Source organism: Copadichromis virginalis, linkage group LG14 (genome assembly GCF_057382275.1).
Source record: "Copadichromis virginalis isolate Kocher_CV1m ecotype Utaka linkage group LG14, C_Virginalis_male_GT1.1, whole genome shotgun sequence".
Taxonomy (NCBI): Eukaryota; Metazoa; Chordata; class Actinopteri; order Cichliformes; family Cichlidae; genus Copadichromis; species Copadichromis virginalis.
The window spans coordinates 19,943,708-19,963,393 of NC_140631.1; the positions used below are offsets into that span (position 1 = coordinate 19,943,708).

General features: G+C 38.9%; 2 protein-coding genes across 4 annotated transcripts in view; one reads left to right on the forward strand and one right to left on the reverse strand.

Annotated features, from left to right (window-relative positions):
• Positions 1–13,149, reverse strand: LOC146693844 (beta-galactosidase-1-like protein 2). 2 transcript variants are annotated; one of them, XM_085429796.1, is made up of 22 exons: positions 13,089–13,149; positions 7,010–7,114; positions 6,768–6,827; positions 6,364–6,411; positions 5,878–6,063; positions 5,627–5,695; positions 5,432–5,527; positions 5,230–5,338; positions 5,055–5,147; positions 4,881–4,962; positions 4,680–4,744; positions 4,410–4,494; positions 4,059–4,196; positions 3,355–3,435; positions 3,142–3,248; positions 2,523–2,669; positions 2,364–2,435; positions 1,981–2,059; positions 1,373–1,460; positions 1,072–1,186; positions 818–934; positions 1–718 (listed from the first exon to the last, which is right to left on the reverse strand). In XM_085429796.1, the coding sequence occupies exons 5-22, from the start codon at positions 6,039–6,041 to the stop codon at positions 608–610; spliced, it is 1,818 nt and encodes a 605-aa protein (XP_085285922.1). In that variant the 5' UTR covers positions 6,042–6,063; positions 6,364–6,411; positions 6,768–6,827; positions 7,010–7,114; positions 13,089–13,149; the 3' UTR covers positions 1–607. The 2 variants fall into 2 exon arrangements, with proteins under 2 accessions (XP_085285922.1, XP_085285923.1); XM_085429797.1 differs by lacking the exons at positions 6,364–6,411; positions 6,768–6,827; positions 7,010–7,114; positions 13,089–13,149 and adding an exon at positions 6,287–6,347.
• LOC146693845 (beta-galactosidase-1-like protein 2) overlaps positions 10,093–19,686 on the forward strand; it is a 24,680-nt gene continuing 15,086 nt past the window's right edge. The window contains exons 1-6 of one of the 2 annotated variants that reach the window (XM_085429795.1): positions 10,093–10,219; positions 16,213–16,398; positions 16,539–16,607; positions 16,945–17,040; positions 18,928–19,036; positions 19,590–19,682. In XM_085429795.1, the coding sequence (XP_085285921.1) occupies positions 16,235–16,398; positions 16,539–16,607; positions 16,945–17,040; positions 18,928–19,036; positions 19,590–19,682 (531 nt within the window). In that variant the 5' untranslated portion in view covers positions 10,093–10,219; positions 16,213–16,234. Of the gene's footprint in view, positions 10,220–13,252; positions 13,840–16,212; positions 16,399–16,538; positions 16,608–16,944; positions 17,041–18,927; positions 19,037–19,589; positions 19,683–19,686 lie in introns of those variants that run through there. The other variant, XM_085429794.1, reaches the window with a different exon arrangement.

Genomic DNA, 19,686 nt, shown 5'->3' on the forward strand with positions numbered 1-19,686 from the left:
TTGTTTTTCTTTTTTTTTTAATTCTCTGCTATAGAATTCAATTTTTACAACGGGTTCACAGTGAAAAGGCAAAAAAGTATAATTTTAGCCATTTAATTATTTGTGTTAACAGATTTCTTTCATCGGCTATAATGTATCATGTCGAAAAGCTGAGACATACTGTTGAAATTGCACTTCTCGGGGATTTTAAATGTGTAGTTAAACTTCTATACAACGACAGAAAGGGGATTTTCACTGATCCAGCCCATTTAAGATCCAAGTGTGCTGCATGAGCCACAACATGAAATGAGTTTGACACTCCTGCTCTGGTCAAATCAGGGACTTTACACAGTCAAAGGTTCAAGATGTGTAAAATGGGTTCAAACTGCATTATTTGTAGTGAGAGCAAGATGCATGTTAAATAATAAGTCGAGTGAAATCAGCAGATTGCATAGTAAAGGAAACAAAACAAAATGCAAGATTTTATAATTTGAATGAAAATATTTACAATAGATTTTATAGGCTAGACAGTATTAACATAATGAATCTATCAGTCTTTTAATGAAAGCGCATGGTTGTCTTTGTCTGTGTGTATGTGTTAAAGTTAGTTTGTTGTTTTACAGCATGTTCACAGCAGTGTGCAGAAAGGAAGTTTGTACACATCGATAACCTTTCCATAATCAGGATTTTCAGCAAACAGTAGTTTATCATGCACCCGTTGTTCCTCAAAGACAATAATCTGAAAGAGAGCAGAAAAATAAACATAAATTAACTAAGGTTCTTTAGTTACAAGTTACACTTATAATTCATGTTCCATCTTTTGATATTACACAGGTACCTCATTCTCTCCACTTCTAAGCCAAGGTGCTGGGAGATAAAGGAAATGCTGGGGGCCAATAAACCAATAACGTCCAAGGTTCTGCCCATTGACAAATATAATGCCTTTACCCCAACTCTGTGGATAAATACACTATCAACAAACAGAAACTAGCCAGCCAGCCAATACAGCATGTATTGTTTTTTTTTAAAGAAAAAACCCTCTAGCTTACTTGCTGGTTAGTTAATGTTTTCCACACAAACTGTTATACTCACACGAAGGCTGACAAAGGTGTCTTTGGGAGGGCCATCGACACAGAGCCTGGCCTGGAAAAACCCGGGGATACAATGTGACTTGAAGTCAGTTTTCCATTGGCCTGAATTTGTTAATCTAAAACAAGAGCCACAAAACACATACTGTTATCAAAGTGCACATTGAATCTATACAAGGAGACTCGAGCAATTTTTGATTGAATCTTCCCTTTAACATAGACAATGAAAAGGTACACTTAGAAACCTGCCATTCTAAACACTGTACGATTTTGGCAAGAAAGACGTTTTAATCCAGATAACAGACCTTTTTATAAAGCTGGGCTTCATATCAAAGCAGGAGATGGAAAATCCTCTCAGTGGGGTGTTGTTCAACACAATGTCTCCCACAATACCTGTAATTTGAATTATAAACTGAATATTCCTTACAGTTATGTCGTTTATACGTTACTTTAAATGACTTATATATATATATATATACACATGTAAAAAATAACTAGTCTTGATTGCAACTGATAGGTTTAATAGTGCATGCAGGAAAAAAAACGTGTGTCCTTCCAACCTCATTAGGAAATGAATACTTTTATTTTACTAGCACTATCCACAAATGTGGATGTCTAACCAGATACTTACTCTGGATTTTATTTACTTTTTCTTCATACAAAACAAAGGCAAAAAAAATAAATAAAAATAAAGCAGTAAGCATAGAACATCTTTTAGGACTTAAGCTTAAAAAATATGTGCCCTGGCCTGAAAGTCCATGCAGCTATGCAATCTGACAGCAGAAGTATTATTATCAGTATGAAAATTTGCTGAATTTAAATTGTAAAACTTTCTGAATGACATTTTGTCAAAAGACTGAAGCAGTCACTTTGATATAGCTATGTAAAAAACACACAGCAACATGTGGAATACCTTTGCGCTGTTCATCCAGAGCTTTCCCATAATTCACTCTTCCACAGTTCTCCACAAGGAAGCTTAATGTCCTCTCCCCCTTTGATATACAAAAAATTAGTGCTTTAAATGTTGAGTATAAATAAAAGATGACTATGTACAATTTTCTTTGAGTCTATGAATATTCCAAGTCCTAACACACACGTCTATGGACTGTGGGAGTAAATCATAGTGTGCAAAGAGAGTTTACGGCCCAATTAACTAATGGCACTATTGTGTTTTGTAACTTCACTCCAAAGACAAATTTGGGGGTAAAATGGGATGATTAAGCATATTAACCCTAATCCTTAATTTAAGTATCACTTTGTAAATTTCAGAGTAGATACAGAAAAAATGATCAGCACCTTTCCATCAGGGAGTGCAACCTCATGAGTCTTATAGTCCAAACAACCAACACACTCCCTGTTCACAAAAACCTGGAAAAGATTGAAAAGTCACACAGGCAGTGTATAATTATGCTGTATTTTGGATCTGTGGTTACTTTATCACTGGTATGCTCTTACCACTGCTCTGTCTCTAATGTTGTTCCTGGAGTTTAGGGCGCCTCCACCAGTGATAGTGGTTTCATACAGTGTATAACCATATGACTGACCATTGTTATTGTTCACAGGGAGATTCTCCATGTTCACTGGCTTGTCTGACTTGTGCGGCTGGAGAAATGGGAGGTAAAATCAAGTAAATGGTAAAACATTAAGAAAAATTTAAGAATTTGAAACATAATGCAATTTGATCAGATCTCTTGCTGCATCACAACACATGGGGAAAAAACAGGAGTAGTGTTGTGGCTTGAAAATTACAGTTTCTTAATGTAAGCTTTCACAAGTGCTCATGAAAGACTACCTGAATCACATTCAGAAAGGGGAAGAAACATAGCTAAAGGAGAAGTAAGGTCAAACCTAACTGCAAGTTGTGAGACATCTGTCTTAAGCATATAAGCAGCAAGTTGCCAGATTGCTGCACAAAGACACACATGCTGATAACAGCAGCGTCATGTCTGTTTGATACTCATTGTACCATGTTTGCTCTCCTTCCACCAGGGACCCCATATTTATCTGCTCTGATCTAGTTTTGTCAGTTATACTATCAACTCTACCAGATGGGCGCTTGCCATCTGCAGCTCACCTTGTCGCTGAATTGCAAGATGTCCCACAGTGACAGGTGTTGCTGGATAAAAGCAGGGCTGTAAGCTTTCCTTTCCGGAGAAGAGGGCACTCCAGGAAGAGGCTCAGCTGTGAGTTCGCAAAAACATTCAGTCATGCCTGAGTTAGACATTTTAGTAGATTTACATTGTTTTTCATAAATTAAAATAAATATGGATCCTTAAGAAGAACTTACAGTGGTACTGGCTGAATAAATTCCTCAGGTGGTGATATTTTGGAGTGCAGTCCCCAGCTTCAGATAGGGGAGCATCATAATCTGCCAAGAAACCATTGAGACCGCTGACTTTTTAAAATGAAAAGATATTAAACATTTAAACGAGCAAAATTTTGGTTTTATTTTTGGAGAGCCGTTATGTTGTCTGTGTTTTCTGCATTGATTTAAACCACAGCTAACAAGCTGTATTATAGTACATAAACCATGCCCCTTCCACGTTAACAGATTTAACAGGGGTCAAATTAAAACAAAAAAGTCCACTTCAGATAAATTTCTCCCAAAGTTATTTTGCTCTGTTTGAAGTAGTTCTTATTTACAATCAAGAAGTAAAAGTTTTCTTGTAAGAGTGCTTGCATTTATGCAGCACTTTTCAAAACAAAGCGAGAATAATATGCAGTAATATTAAAGAATACCAGGGGCAAAAAATAGGAAAAGTAAAAAGTGAAAAATAAATACAATATAAATGAAGGGACCAGGTCGTGTAGGGCTTTAAAAATCAGCAATAAAAATCTTAAACTCAATTCTAAAACTAACAGGTAGCCAGTGAATGGCTGCAAGGACTGTTGTAATGTGTCACTGCTGGAAAAGATATCCCTCAAACATGTAAAACACTTCTTTGTGCTTTGATCTCTGGGCTCTGGGGTCTAAGGTTAATCCCACCCTACCGTAACTGGTGACCTGAGATTTGTAGGCGCCAAAGTCCATTGCGCCGTTCATGAAGCCAAAGCTGGTTCCGCCATGAAACATGTACAGATTAATGGAAACGCCTCGATCCAAGATCTCGGACACCACAGCCAGCATGTCTGTCATAAAGGGCAGCACAGATTTTCCACTGTAGCAGTGTGTGACGACATAACACACAAAGACCAACAAGCAGCAATATATGGAGTTTTAAAGTGCATATTTACAATCTGCCTAAACATTTCAAATAAATAAACACTTGTCACTTTGAATCTTGTCATAAAATGAACATATGCTTGGAAAAATTGTGTGACTTAAAAAAAAAATTTGCAAACCCTCGGCGTGGAACACGTGATGATGTTCTCCCCAGACATCAAACCATCCAGACCAGTACTCCATTACCATTAGAGGTTTCTGGGGCTACACAACAGAACACGTGTATTAAGTAGGCTCTATCTTGCTCCTCACTGTCACAGGCTGAATAAAACATTACCATCAATTCATAATAAAAATCCCCAAAGTATTTCTCAGTTGACTTAAATGTCTTTCAGATTGAAATGTCAACCTGTCATGACAATCGCAGATCATCGTTGACCATCACTTACCTGTATGTCAGCCAAATGTTGGATGGCTCCAAATGAGAGTCTCTGAAGGTTTATTGTTTTTAGAGCTGAAATAAGCAAGATGTCACATTCTCAAACACGATCCAATAACAAAGACAAAACCATAAAGTAAAAAGCGAACAAAGGACACAGACAACGATTGTTTGTATCTTTCTTTAGCTCAAGGTTTATCAGTGTTATTACCTCCTTCCACCCCTCCACATCTTAAGCCTTCCCAGTTGTCTGAAGTCATCAGAAGCTCTTTGATCCCTCTGGACTGGAGACACTACAGCAAAAAAGACAACGAAGGGTGCAGGAATCCATCATGCTGCAATGTCACAAACCATTTTAATGATTAAAATTGGCAATAATACACACATTCTTTATAAATGGCATATATTTGTCATCTTTTGCAAATGAGCCGTATTCATTCTCAACCTGGACTGCAATGATCGGGCCGCCTCCTTCAAACTAAAAAACAAAACCAAACAGAGAAAACTCTAGTTATTCTTTTGGCTTAAAATGTAGTGAGAAAACAGCCACCTGGACTTACCATCAGAGGCTTGATAACTGAGATGAGCTTGTCAAAGTACAAGTTGACAGCATTTACGAATCCAGGATAAGTTGTCCTCAACTGCATCTCTTCATCTTGTAGCAACCAGCTAGAGAAAAAAAAGAGGAACAAGAGAGAAGACACGGTGTGGTATACTGCGTATTTATGGAACAGCTTCAAATTGATGGGAAGATGATACTACCTAGGCAACCCGCCCAAGTCCCATTCAGCGCAGATGTAAGGTCCAGGACGCAGTATAACCCAGAGACCCAGCTGTGCTGCCAAACTGACATAGGCCCTGAGACAGGCACAGATGCTTCATGCTCTTTTCAGAAATAAATACTTTGTATGTCTTAAAAAAAAAAAAAAAAGTAACACATTTAGGTGGGAAACTTACTTAAGGTCCAGCTGATCCTGAAAATTAAATGTTCCCCTCTCAGGCTCATGGAGGTTCCATGGCACATATCTGAAAAATAAAGCAGCAAAGAATATATTCTTTGTATCATCAGCAATAGTACAGTGTATAAGGAGGAGAAATGTTCAACAGGCCTTCCACATAGACCCTAAACTGGTTTCTATTTGGCTTACTTCACCAAAAGAACAGATACTTGTGATTTAAGGCGTACAGAATGTGCACTGGGAACGTACGTTGTGAGTGTATTGAGACCACAGGCCTTCATCTTCAGCAGCCTGTCCTCCCAGTAGGCTCTGGGGACACGGAAGTAATGGACAGAGCCTCCCAGGATGCGGAAAGGCTCTCCTTCTAGAGTAAACTGAGACGAGTTGGCCTTCAGTCCCTCTAAACGACTCATTCTTCTCACATCAAGGTGATGTCTGAGGGGGAAAAAAATCACTAACATATAATCTAACAGAAAAAAGTTCATTTTTTTAAAGCAGGTATTGCATGCTGGATTATGGTGTTTTTAAGCTGTGTCAAAGCATTTGAAACATTTTAGCATGACATTACAGTAACAAATGATGCATTTAAAACATTGTAGTACCTGCAGACTGCACAAATAACGCATACATTTTAGGTAGAGTAAATGGAAAACCTTACCAAGACTTAACATGAAAGTTGAAACTGCCAGCTACATCAAAAACACTGTCAGTGCTGTGGCTTGAAGCTGAGCTTACCAGAGTGCATTCGTGGAAGGGGTGGATGGTGCTGGGAGGCCTCAAACACTGTGGATAAGGGAAACTATTGTTGTTTTAGAACAAAAATATAATAGTTCTCTCTCTCTCACTCTCTCGCTACCCCTTAGTCTTTGTCAGTGAAGCACTGCCTTACAGAAAACAGAAATCACACTGTACACAGTAATGTTGGTCTCTTCATATTTCTTTGCTCAGTTTTTACATGTTTTGTTTTTCTCGGTTTAGAGGGCAAACGGAACAACGTCACATTAACAAAGTGTACTTGGTAGGAAATGCTAAAGGTTCAACTTTATTGAACAACTAATTGTTCAATCAGTTCAACTGTTCAGTGTAATTGCGGTTACAAACATAACTTAAAGTATGACCAGCGAAGGCAGGTGGAGTACCTTTGTTGAGACTTCTGGTTCATCCACGGTGCTTGTAACAAGAAAAGAACAAGAAGCTCCCTGTGAATGAAAATTTGCATTATGAGGTTAGGGGCTGTTCACAATTATTTACCTTTTTATAAGCGCACAAACAGGAACATAGGAGTAGGAGTTTAATGGCTGATTGACATATTCTGAAGTATTTTCTAGGCATTTGATTACACCCGCCAGCACCATCACACATTCTTAAAGAGTGGAAGTACCTCTCTAACCATATGGACAGGAGAAGTGGTTTTGTGTGCTTCTGCAAGGGCAGCTATGGCGAGGCCACATCCCAGTGCACACAAGGTGGAATCAGGCCATTCAAACTGTGAAAGAGACCAAAGGGTGACAGGTGGCTGTTCCCTCAACCCTGAGCACACAGGCCATTGCAAGACACCAGCTGGAAAGACTCTTGGATCTTTAGCAGCCCTGAAAGTGGCACCTGAAAAACTGTAACGCTAACAGCTGGGCTTACTGCTGGTGTGTATATCCTAAAAAGCAAAATTATGTTTTGTTTTGTTATTCTAATGTAAAGTAATTTTATAGCATTGTGTCAATCAATAAAGTTAGCTGCTGTTGTAATTTCTATAGCTTCAAATGTATCTTCACCAAACAAAGCAATAATGAAAAAAATGTAAAAATTCGGGAACATTCCCTTTCCCCCTTATTTGCCTGTTTAATCAGGTTTACACATATTTATTACACCTCATTAAATAGCATTCTGGATTGATTGCTTTCCTGCCAATAACATGGATTTTTATTTATTTATTCATTAAAATAACACACAAGACAAAGTCAGCCACTAAAAAGACAAGGGTCTGTCTGTAGATCCCATTTTAAAAAAATCTGTCATTCAATAAATTATTTACAAGAATTTAGAGTGCTCTCCGTTTTCAATGAGCAGGTGAACTTTTTGGTGGTCCCTAAGTATCTACCGTAGTTGTCGCGTTTCATTGTAGTGATGGGATTTCCGGATCTTTTTAGAGAACCGGCTCCTTCGGCTCACTAAAAAGAGTCGGTTCTTTTGGCTCCCAACTGGATCTTCAGGTTGTTTTGTTGCTTTAATTAACTAATTATGGACAACAATATAAAATTATGCACAAAAGGAATTAGTAATGTAAAAAAAGTGGTTTTCTTTATATATATGTTTATATATAAATTAGAGATGGACCGATCCGATATTACGTATCGGTATCGGTCCGATACTGACCTAAATTACTGGATCGGATATCGGAGAAAAATAAAAAATGTAATCCGATCCATTAAATATCACGAAAGCACCTCACAAAACTTGCAACATGCCGTAACTCACCTCAGAACGTTAGCACGTCGGAGCAGTATGCATCACGTGATAGAGCGGCTGTGGCATGCCGGACCTGTCGGTGGTCTGGATAGCATTTGGAGCTTCGCTAGCAACCTGGCATTTCATCTCCGACAAAGTTATCCCCGAGAGAAGTAAAGCAAGTGTGTAAGTCCATCTCTGAATGTTTGTAAAGCATTCCCACGTTAAGCTTAACAAGCGACTGCCTCTTGCTCTCCGGCTGCTACTTCAATCGTGAAACTGCTTAAATGATCAGCTGATCGGCTTTTCTGTAGCGAGTCCGTCTTTCTTGTTTGTTTTTGGCCCACTTTGCACCAGAAAGAGGAAACCAGCGGCTGAACAACAGCAGCACGTTTAAGCTTGATAAGCTGTTGTTAGAATTTATTTAATATTGCTTTCTACACCAGGATCGTTTTCTAAGTAGCTGACGCTGGTAACTGTGCAGGGGCGGATCTAGCAAAGTTTAGCCAGGGGGGCCGATAGGGCATTAACTGGGAAAAGGGGGCACAAAGACATACTTTTCTTTCTTATTCTCATTTAAAATGTCTAGCTTTTAATAAATAATTATCTGACACCCAAAGTTTTAATTTGATGTAAAACGAATAGAAGTCAATTACTGTATATAGTGACTATTAAGTCTAATATATATACCCTAGTAAGCTATAGTACTTTTTCCTTTGGGAAGGTACCATCTGTGCAGTCTGCAATTTTGTTGAAGAAAGATGTTGAATCTATTTAGTATTTCTGTGCATTTTTTTTCACACTGCATCAAATTAAGGTTGATTACGTCGATTAAGCATCATGAGGTGGCGCGTGAGGGGTGGTTCCCTATTTTTTATTTATTTATTTTTGTTGTTGCTGGGAGTTGGAACCCTATTAGTTAGGTTGCTTAATATTTACGCTAAGTACTCTTTAAAATACCAGAATAGGGACACACACACACACACATATATATATATATATATGTATATATATATGTATATATATATGTATATATATATATATATATATATATATATATATATATATGTAGCCGACGAGTAAAGAGATCGGTTGTTATCGGATTACGTCGTTGAAGAGAAATTGTTCAAGCCATGTTTCCGAAGTAACAAAGACGCGACGGATGGCCTGGATTTCAGCCATTCAAAGATCAAATATAACGTCCCAGAACACTCCAGCTCACAGGTTAGTCTGCTCCAAGCATTTACACGAAGGTCAGTGTTTTTTAGTAGTTAATACGTCATTTTCACAACATAATTAGTGATATAGGTTACAAGCAAGTCTGGCGCTGAACAGAAATTGTCGCGCTATGCTTCTTTATTTATTGTGCATAAATAGTGAATTGTCCTGACACAATATTGCGTTTCGCTTCTGTTATTATGGTACATTGACAAAAACATACTTTTCTTCAAAGGATAAAACAGGTTTTTTGTATCACTAATTGCCCAGTACGATTACAGCATACAGTATTATTGTCACTGCTACATTTCTGTGATGCTACCAGAAATTATTTCCACTACTAATTAATTACCGTTGAGCTCAAAGGTCCTATTAATAAACGGTTAAGGAATGTGTATTTATGACGACAATTTGTGAGACTGGTAAACTTATGATACGTACGATGGTCTTTCATTCTACACGGTGCATTTCAAGGTCCTGTACCCATCCGTCGGTAAACTGTACCTGGGCTTGTTGCAGTGACCTGAAGTTACTAAACTTCATGAGTGTATGCGCTCACTCCAAGAAGCGTATGATTATAAATATGCATATAAATATTAGGGGTGCAACGATATTCGTATCGATATTGAACCGTTCGATACAGTGCTTTCGGTTCGGTACGCATATGTATCGAACAATACAACATTTGTAATTTATTTTATCAACTTTCCTTCCGATGATGCTGTCTGTGTTGAGCGCTCAGTGAATCTGCGTTCGACTACTCCGCCTAGGCTGCACTGTCGAGCGCAGATCCACTGAGCGCTCAACACAGACAGCATAGTCAGAAGGAAGCGTGCAGGGCAAGCTAGCAAGACACATGGACCTCCCCCACCCTCATTCAGATCTGGCGTTTGGAATTATTTTGGTTTTCATGTGACGTATGACCCTGAAGGTAAGCGAGTCATGGACTAAAGTAAAACAGTATGTTGGATGTGCCATGCAATGCTCAATTACATGGGTGGGAACTAGTGTGTTAGCGCAGTTAGCTCGTTAACGTGTTGGCCGTCTAGCCCCACACACGGGGCGATCGGCGGTAGCTCGTTAACGGAGATTTGCAGTGTTGTGGCGTTAAGGTCATTTCAACGAGATTAACCTGAAAGCACTAGTGGGAACACATATGACTGCACATTTACTCCGACATCATCCTAGTGCAAAGACCAAAACAACAAGCATGCTACTAACTTTAGCCGAGTCATTTAGACAGCTGTTAGCACATGATTCTCCTTATGCTGCTGAGAATATAGCCCAGAAGAAGCGGATAGTATAGCTTTTATTTTGGAAAGAGCCATTTCTCTGTAATAAACTCTCTTTTCCAAAGATGAGTGATTCCTCAATCAGATACAGGGCTCGCAATATCGCTAGCCCGACGTCCCGGAGCTAGCGATTTTTTTCAGTCGGGCTACCAAAATCTATCTCTTCCCTGCCCGTCGGGCTATTGTAGGAAGGAAAAATATATGTCAATGCTTTTGCATTCTTTCAGAAATGTAGCTGGGTAATTATGTCATTGGCATCGGTGAGCCACTGTCAATATGTGACATATTGAAGTCGCGTTTGAATTTGCGCTTGTTTTTTTGCTTTCACTTTGCAATCGTGCGAACTGTGTATAGAGAGCGACAGCACTGATCTGTGAGTGATGATAATTTGCGCACCAATTCCTCTGACATCGTCTTATTAATCGTTAGCTTACTATGCAAACATGACAAGTGAAATCTCCCGCAGCTTAAACATGTGAGAGGTTGATCGCGCAGAGAATCGCTGACCGTCATGTGAGTGTGTGTGTAAAAGCAGCAGTATATATATTTTAGTTCTGCTGAGCCAAATAAGACAGGTCAGGGTGAAGAAGTGACAGCCAAAGAAAAGCTTACCACAAAACGGAGAAGTTATGACAAATCAGACTATAAGGCAAAAAGAAAGTGCAGCTTTATGGTTTCATGGACAAAAGAATTTCTGTGGCTGCAATATGACGAGCTAAATAACCAGGGGTGCACATAAGTGGTCCGCAGGTGCGCATTCGCTGTCAAAATAAAAAACACGCACAAGGGTTAGGGTTAAATTTAAAAACTGTACTTTTGAGTTAAAATATATATTTATAATTTTAATAAATGACAAATTAAAAAGGCATGAACATTTTTTTTGTATCGAAAAAATATCGAACCGTGACACCAAAGTATCGAACCGAACCGTGAATTTTGTGTATCGTTGCACCCCTAATAAATATGCTACGATGAGATAGCTGACTTCATCTAACTAGCAAATGTTGTCCAGGCTACGTTGGTGATGCAGTTTTTTTTAATGTGTATGATATTTTTGTCATGCGATTTTAAAGCTGGTCCTACAACCGCATCCAAGAATAACATGCAGCTTATCTCAGAACTGTCGGTGAAAATTATTCTTGGAGCTAGGTTTAATTGAGCTGCATTTTAAAGAGGTGCAATTTCACAATTTGTGTATATTTTCTAAGTTCACTATTTTGTCATGTGTTGAGAAAAACACAGATTTTAAAATTACATGGTCTAATATTTACATTTAGCATATAACTGCAACATTATTTTTTCGTGTTTTTTTTTTTTTAAAGACTCGAAAGGACTTGAAATTCAAAGTTTCAGACTTGTGACTTGACTCGGACTTTTACACCAGTGACTTGAGACTCGACTCTGACTTGCCTGACATTACTTGAGACTTGACTTGAGACTTGAGGATAAAGACTTGAGACTTACTTGAGACTTGCAAAACAATGACTTGGTCCCACCTCTGGTGGTGGTAGACAAACAGAAGAAGACGGCCGTAGTGATCGATGTAGCGGTTCCGAATGACAGCAATATCAGGAAGAAGGAACACGAGAAGCTGGAGAAATACCAAGGGCTCAGAGAAGAGCTCGAGAGGATGTGGAGGGTGAAGGTAATGGTGGTCCCCGTGGTAATCGGAGCACTAGGTGCGGTGACTCCCAAGCTAGGCAAGTGGCTCCAGCAGATCCCGGGAATAACATCGGAGATCTCTGTCCAGAAGAGCGCAGTCCTGGGAACAGCTAAGATACTGTGCAGGACCCTCAAGCTCCCAGGCCTCTGGTAGAGGACCCGAGCTTGAAGGATAAACCGCCCGCAGGGGCGTGCTGGGTGTTTTTTTTTTTATATATATTCAAATAATTAAAGAAAAATTAATTTACCTGTTGCTACCACACACCCAATCCGATTGTTAGTACTTGCTGGCTTGTGTAGCCACTAGGTAACAAAAGCTCAACACGGCCCCTAGCATCCTGGAGCACTTGTGTTGTGTTTTGGAGTTTTGTATGTGCTTTGTCTCTAGTGGCCACTTTAGACATACTTTTATTTATTCACTCCACATAAACTGTAATAAATAAATTATAAAATACAAAAAACAACTATTTACATTTCATACATTTAAACTTTTAAGTAGTTAAATTTTCAGCTTTTTCCTTTTAAACAAATTTAAAGTGAAACAACACAAAACACTGCAAACCACAACACAATAGAATATGGGGGGGAAGAACGCCCAGATCTTTAATTAAGGGAAAGGTTGTCACTGAGAAATATTAATGTCACACTCAACTGACTGCGTTTTATCTTCCCATTGCACTGATGGGTGGACATTTCTTAGGTGCCTGTGCATGTTGTTTTTGGAGCCGGCTCTATATTATATCCTTTTCTTGCAGACTCTACACTCTGCCTTTGTGTTGTCAATAAGACTGAAATGGTTCCAGACTTTGCTTCTTTTCTTGGTGTTACTCATTTTCTTTACTGTACCTTTCCAGTGTGACGGTGTTGTCTCTTGTTGTTGCTCCCGGCTGCCTTTTTTTCCCTCTCCCTCCTGCTCTTGTTGTGTGCTACTGCTGTTGCAAGTGTAACTACCACCCGCCCCCTCAGCTCAGGGGGGAGGGACGCAAACGCAAGGCTCTGTTTGCCGTCTCTGCTCAGTGCAAACACAAGGGTGACTTGCAGCGTGAAGCAAAAAAAGTGAAAGAGAGGGCAGGAGAAAGAAAAATAAAACCCCACGGCTCGCAACGTTCACTTCACAGATCCGGCTCTAAGAGCCATTTCGTTCGCGACCGACCCATCACTATTTCATTGGACTTTTCGGACTCGGACGCTCGCTTCTCATGGGAATAAGAAGCTTTATTTTGTAGCGCGATCAGAAAAAATACTTGAATTACCCATAGCGAATTCATTAGTTTTTAATAATTAATTCCGGAAGTACGAATGCTGGCGGTATCATTCAATTCTTCACAGGTTTCACGAAACTACGTTAAGCTAGCAATATCCTTAGTTGAGAAGACTCGTCTGTCAGGCTCCATGCTGGAAGGAGACTCGGAAGACTAAATTGTGGAAATATGGCTTTTAATAGGCGTTAACACAATAAGGTTCAGCGTGCTGTCATTAATGTATTGTTGATACCAATGGAAAGCTCAGTGATTGGTCTTCGTCTATCCTTGAAGCAACGATATTTTCTTCTACTTTGCGTCGCTGCCGCGGGAATAATTATGTATCGCTTTACAAGGTAAGGCAAACACTGATACAGCGCTGTTTTTACCGGTCACTAACTTTTACTAAGAGTTATGTGCGTGAAGACATCTCGCACACTGATACGTGAAATGTTTACAGTTTGTGATTGTTAAGCTCCACGAATCGTGCTTGGAGCTACTGGTCCGTATTCAACTCAGCTACACAGCGACTGACCAGGGCACCTGTGAACGCGTATCTGGCTCACCTGTTAGACTCTACGTGTCTACGTAACAGCTACTTGTCTTTCACTGGCCCACTTTTCCCACACACATTTTATACTCAAGCCTAGTCCTGGAGAATTAAAAAAACAAAACAAAACAAAACGCTGGAGATTTACATTAAAATTATTATTCTTAGACTGTAGTATGTGGAAAAAAAACCGGATAAGGTAAAACTTGTGTGATGTTATTCAGCTGAAATATATTCAGCTTTTTTCAGTAAGGTTGGGATGCTATGTAAAATGTAAATTAGGCATGTAACTGCTGCTTAGATAACCCTGCAACAGGCCAGTAGAAATAGTAGGTATGAAAAGTGACGATAAGAACATCACAGAGAGGCTAAGTTCACCACTCTCTGAAAGGTTATGAGAGAAAATAGTTTAATAACTGAAGAATAGCATTTGTCCGTCTAGATTTCCAATACGAGCATGCGGGGATTTCATCATCTGAGCATCACTAAAAGATTAAACACAATAAGGAGAAATAGCTACATGTAAGAGGAAATGCAGATAACCAGTGCTGAATGGACGTGATCTCTGGGCATTCAGGCAACACTGCATAAAAAACTTAACTCAGAAACAGAGAAACACTGTTTATCATTGCATGTGCAAATGGAAGATAAACATGAACAAAAACACCTCCAGAAACCTTAAGATGTCCTCTGGGCCAGAGCTCAATTCAGATGGACTGAGGTGAAAACATGTGCTGACTGTTTAAATTCTTTTTAGATGACATAGACACTTTCCTCTGCAATAAAAAAGAAGAGGTACTGTCCAACTTGTTTGAAACCAGTTTAAAAACAAGCTTTCACAATCTTACACAAACCATAGGTAACCTGCACACTTGCAAAGGCACCGGTAACCAAGTGATAATCTGCCATTCAAATCAACATATTCGTTTGGGAAAGCCTCCACGAGGACAATGCCACATTTTGTCAAGTCAAGTCAAAGTTTATTTATGTAGCCTCTGCTTTTAAGCCTGGATCTAGAAATGTCCTAGAGCAGATGGTTCTAGACCTCAGTGCTCTGTTAGGGTTTTAAAAGTTATGTTAAGTAAAGGCATCAAACCACTGAGACGCTTAAAAACAAGTATAAAATTTTAAACTGGATCCTGAAAGGGACTGCACGCCCGTGTAAAGGACACCAGTACAGGTGTAATGTCATCACATTACATTTTGAACGACTTGAAGATGACGAAATAAGATTAGAGCCAACATATAAAGAGTTACAATAATCGAGACAAGAGGTAATAAACTGGTAAATTACACAATCAAAGTCAGGTGGCGCGAGGTAGGCCTTCACCTGATTGAACGAAGCATGTCTTAACAAAACAGCTAATTAGTTTATCAAATGTTAATGCACAGTCAAGAATCACACCAAGGTTCATTGCAACCAGATGACAGGAAGAGGCTAAGAGTCCAGTGGTGCTGTCTTACCCGTCTAATGCGTTTGGGTTGCCCAAGTAGAATCATTTCTGTTTTGCTTTTGTTCAAATGGAGGAATTTTGTATAATTTTGTATTTGACATTTTGGCCGTATTACAGCAGCATGATTCTGCGGGGAAATATCCACTAAACACATTAAAAATATAACGAATTTAAAAGTATAACAAATTAGCTCTGAAGCAGCTGAAGTTATATAGTAACCAAGACCTTCAAGACCTGCAAAAACTAAATGTTTGCAGACATTTACTAAATTACTAAAAGAAATTATGATGATGTAACACTGATGCAACCCTCCCCTCCTCCCACCCAAACATAATACAATGTTGCCGTTGTACTATTTTTTAAATTAATATAGGTTTTAAATAGTGTAAAAACAAGGGTGACGCAGTAAAACATGAGAGAACTGGTTCGTGAATCTAGTAGTGATCAGAACTCAAAATCAAACTCAAGATAATCAGCCATAAGCATTTTATTGCAAGCTGACAAAAGACAATCTCAGTATTTCAATATAGTGCTTACACTAACCATTGACCCCTAAAGGTGTGGCTTTCCTTTTATGCTCACCACGATAAGATATACAAGCTACCTATTACCTCTGCGCTTCAGTAAGGGAGATTTCCGCGAACTTGCAACAGATTTTAAATATTAGCAGTTTTCCTTTTCTTGTTCAGCGAGTTCTTTCACAGTCTCAAAGTTTTGCCTCTTAGGAACCACCCTGAAACAAGAAGAATGAACCGTGTGGAGGGCCTGAGAGCCAACTCTTCTCAGTTCACTCTGGAGAGAAAACCTTTCCTCATCTTGGGAGGCTCCATTCATTACTTCCGTGTCCCAAGAGCTTACTGGGAGGACCGGCTGCTGAAGATGAAGGCCTGTGGCCTTAATACTCTGACTACGTAAGCTACTACAACTCAAGACTGTCTGAACACATAGCGGAAAATTCATTGCCCATACTTCTGTAAGGAGTTTGCGGCTGAAATAATGCACATAATAATGCACACGTATGCATTTAAAAAAGTTTAATTTCTTTTTTCAGATATGTTCCTTGGAACCTGCACGAGCCAGAGCGGGGGGTCTTCAAGTTTGAGGATCAGCTAGATTTAGAGTAAGGACTGAAGGCAGGGGAAGGCTTTCAGGGAATTCAGAAGATCGCCTGCAGATGGCACTGTTATATTGCTAAAGACTTGAGTTTGCCAGCCTTGAGTGATTTGAGGTTATAAGAAATGTTTTAAATCAATTAGTGAACTTTGTCTGTCAGTGATTGAGTTATTAATTATAATGTCATTGACCTGTTAAATCTGTTTTTTGTTTTCAAAGTACACGATGAAGGTTAAGAAAAATATTTTACAGTGAGAAAATATATTATTCATTTAAATACTTTATTGACTTTTATTCATAATAAATGGCCCCCACTGACAGCTCATTTTACATCCGTTCCTTAGAGCCTACCTACGTCTTTCAGCCAGCTTGGGCCTCTGGGTGATTCTGCGACCAGGGCCTTACATCTGTGCTGAGTGGGACTTAGGGGGACTACCCAGGTAAAGATTTTAGATATGCAATCAAGTGTTACTGTATATTTATACATAATTTGTAAGTGCCTTAAAGCATTAGTTACTCTGGAATCTGATGCGTAAAACAGCTAGTAGATTGCTAAGCAGTTTAACTTGATTACAGTGCTGTGCAAAATCATTTCTTTATATTTTGCCTCCAAGGAAGCAGACTTCCTCGTAATATTTAAAATGATCTTAAACAATAGTTCTCCAGACTTTTAGAAGAGCGTTGAGAATTGTTTTAGATTGACATTCACTAATTTTCACTGCAGTTCTTGTACCTGACCATTTTCAGAGGAATGTTTTTTGTTTAGTTTTTCTGCTTGTTTAAATGATTCAGTTCAATGATTCAAGCGTAAAAATGCCCATAGCTCAATTGATGGACTAGTGTTGTGTTTACTCATAACAAAGAATTTACCAAAGAACCAATTTTAAATTGTATTTTTAGGCACTTTCACAGGCATGGAATAGTATTTCATTGTGAGTTGTTTTACAGGTGATTTCAAAGAACTATTAGCCTCATTAGAAATGGTCTCAGTGGAACAGTTGCTGACAGGAAGCCATTCGTTAGGAAGGGAAATGTAGAGAAAAAACCGAGGCTAGCCAAATTGCTCAAGAACTGGACTGAAAATCAGTCGGCAAACAGGTCTGATGGATTGATGAATGCAAGTATGACATTTTTGGTTAAAATGTTATCAATATGTATGAAGGAGGTTGGGAGAGAGGTGCAACAGTGAGTGTCAGCAGTCATCTGCAAAACACAGTGGAGGCTCTGTCATGGTGTAAAGCTGCATTCTTCCAGTAGTAGTGTTGGAGATCTTGACACAAATGAATGAAATTATGCACGGAGAAAAGTACTGTCAGATTTTCATCCACTGTGTAACACCATCTGGACAGTATCTGGTTGCCTGCAGCTTCATTTGTTAGCATGAAAATGATCTCAAACACACTGTTGATCCAGTAAAAGCATAACTTGATGAACAAACACATAGTCGCTGTCAGTCATGGATTGGCCTTCCCTGTAGCCCAGACCTCAATATCTTAACAGAGAACAGAACAACATCTAGAACATCTAAATAAGTGTTTTGGATGTCCTTCAAGAAGCATGAAGAACTACTCCTGAAGACTTTCCTTTTATGTTTGTAGATGTTTAAATTAAATGCTGCAGCCATTTTTCATTTTCCCAACAAAACAAACTCTTGCACAGTACTTTATAACTTCTATTATCAAGTGGTTCCTTTGCAGAGGGCAAAATTTGTTTAGTAAATATAAGAACTGCCTCATTATTAAGTCATCTGAGTTTTTTTTAAGTGTGCAAGGACAAAAATTGCTTGATTTCTTCTGGAAATATTTTTTTTTTGTTTATTTTGTTTTGTTTTGTTTGTTTGTAAGACCCACCTTACAGGTTTGCACCTGCAATACAACAGGGCCTCACATAGGCTTATTAAGAATAAACAGCAATATGCAGTACGCCATGTAAGTTTGCCACTGCTGTTACTCGAATGAAAGTCACTGAGGACTACCAGCAGACTTTTAGAGATATATTGGCGACAGCCATAATTAAATCTGACAGGCACATCTCCCTGAAAGATGAATTGATTTACTTCTGTAATCACGATAGATTCAGACAGATAATCAGATAATTGCTGGCAGGAATAAGGTAGTATTTTTAGAGCAGTATTTTCCTTTTGGGAATGTGAGGTTGAGGTAATTATTTGATAATTGTCAAATCTGAGCGAGAGGGACAGAAAAATGCACTAAAGCATGACTTCCTCTGCTTGACGGTAGCCATTCTTAGGTCAGCTTGGTGCAGCTGTCTTTAAAATCGTAAAGTGAAATCGCATCACAACACTTTGCGCTGTGATTTCTTTTCAGCTGGCTGCTAAGGGATCCCCAGATGAAACTGAGAACAACCTACTCTGGATTCACCGATGCAGCCAACTCCTTTTTTGATGAGGTCATAAAGAAAGTCGTCCCACATCAGGTAGTTTTCTATGAGTTTACTGAAAATGTAGAGGTCCTGACCTTTATAAGTGAAACATGCTTATTAATGTTCCAGTTGCGAGGGGGGCTGAGAAAAATGACTTACACCAAAGTACTATGGTGTAAGAGAAATAACAAACAGATGTCACATACAAATTTAATAGATTTTCTTTTAAATTCAGTAAGCACACAGTTTAAAAAGCAATCATGACTCCAATGTGATACAACAATTGTAAGATGATGACACTTTTATAACCTCAATCGCTACATCAATATTTTCATTACAACGTCCTGAAATGCCGTGCAGGGCCCGGCTGCCATTAAGAACGTGGTAAACAGTTTTAGCAAGGCTTACAGTGGTTACCAGACACTCTTGAGTTGCTTATCTTGTGTTCACAGCCTTATTTTTTTTATCAGCTCCGTGCATCACTGAACACTAAAGCTTTCATATCTCAATTTTTTTTTTCCATTTTAACTATGCTGAGGATAGGAACGAGAAAGAACTTGTGTCAAGTCATACTGTATGTCCTAATATATGGCTAATTGCTGCACAGTACTCCAAGGGTGGCCCGATTATAGCAGTTCAAGTGGAGAATGAATATGGCTCCTATGCTACAGATGAAAATTACATGCCCTTCATCAAGGAGGTAA

Coding starts and splice junctions, on each gene's coding strand:
- LOC146693844 (XM_085429796.1), bottom strand. CDS start 6,041: ATGAGTCGTTTAGAGGGACTGAAGGCCAACTCGTCTCAGTTTACTCTA. Junction 4,963..5,054: donor ATATGCCATTTATAAAGAAT/GTGTGTATTATT, acceptor TTTTTGCTGTAG/TGTCTCCAGTCCAGAGGGAT. Junction 4,495..4,679: donor AACATTTGGCTGACATACAG/GTAAGTGATGGT, acceptor TCTGTTGTGTAG/CCCCAGAAACCTCTAATGGT.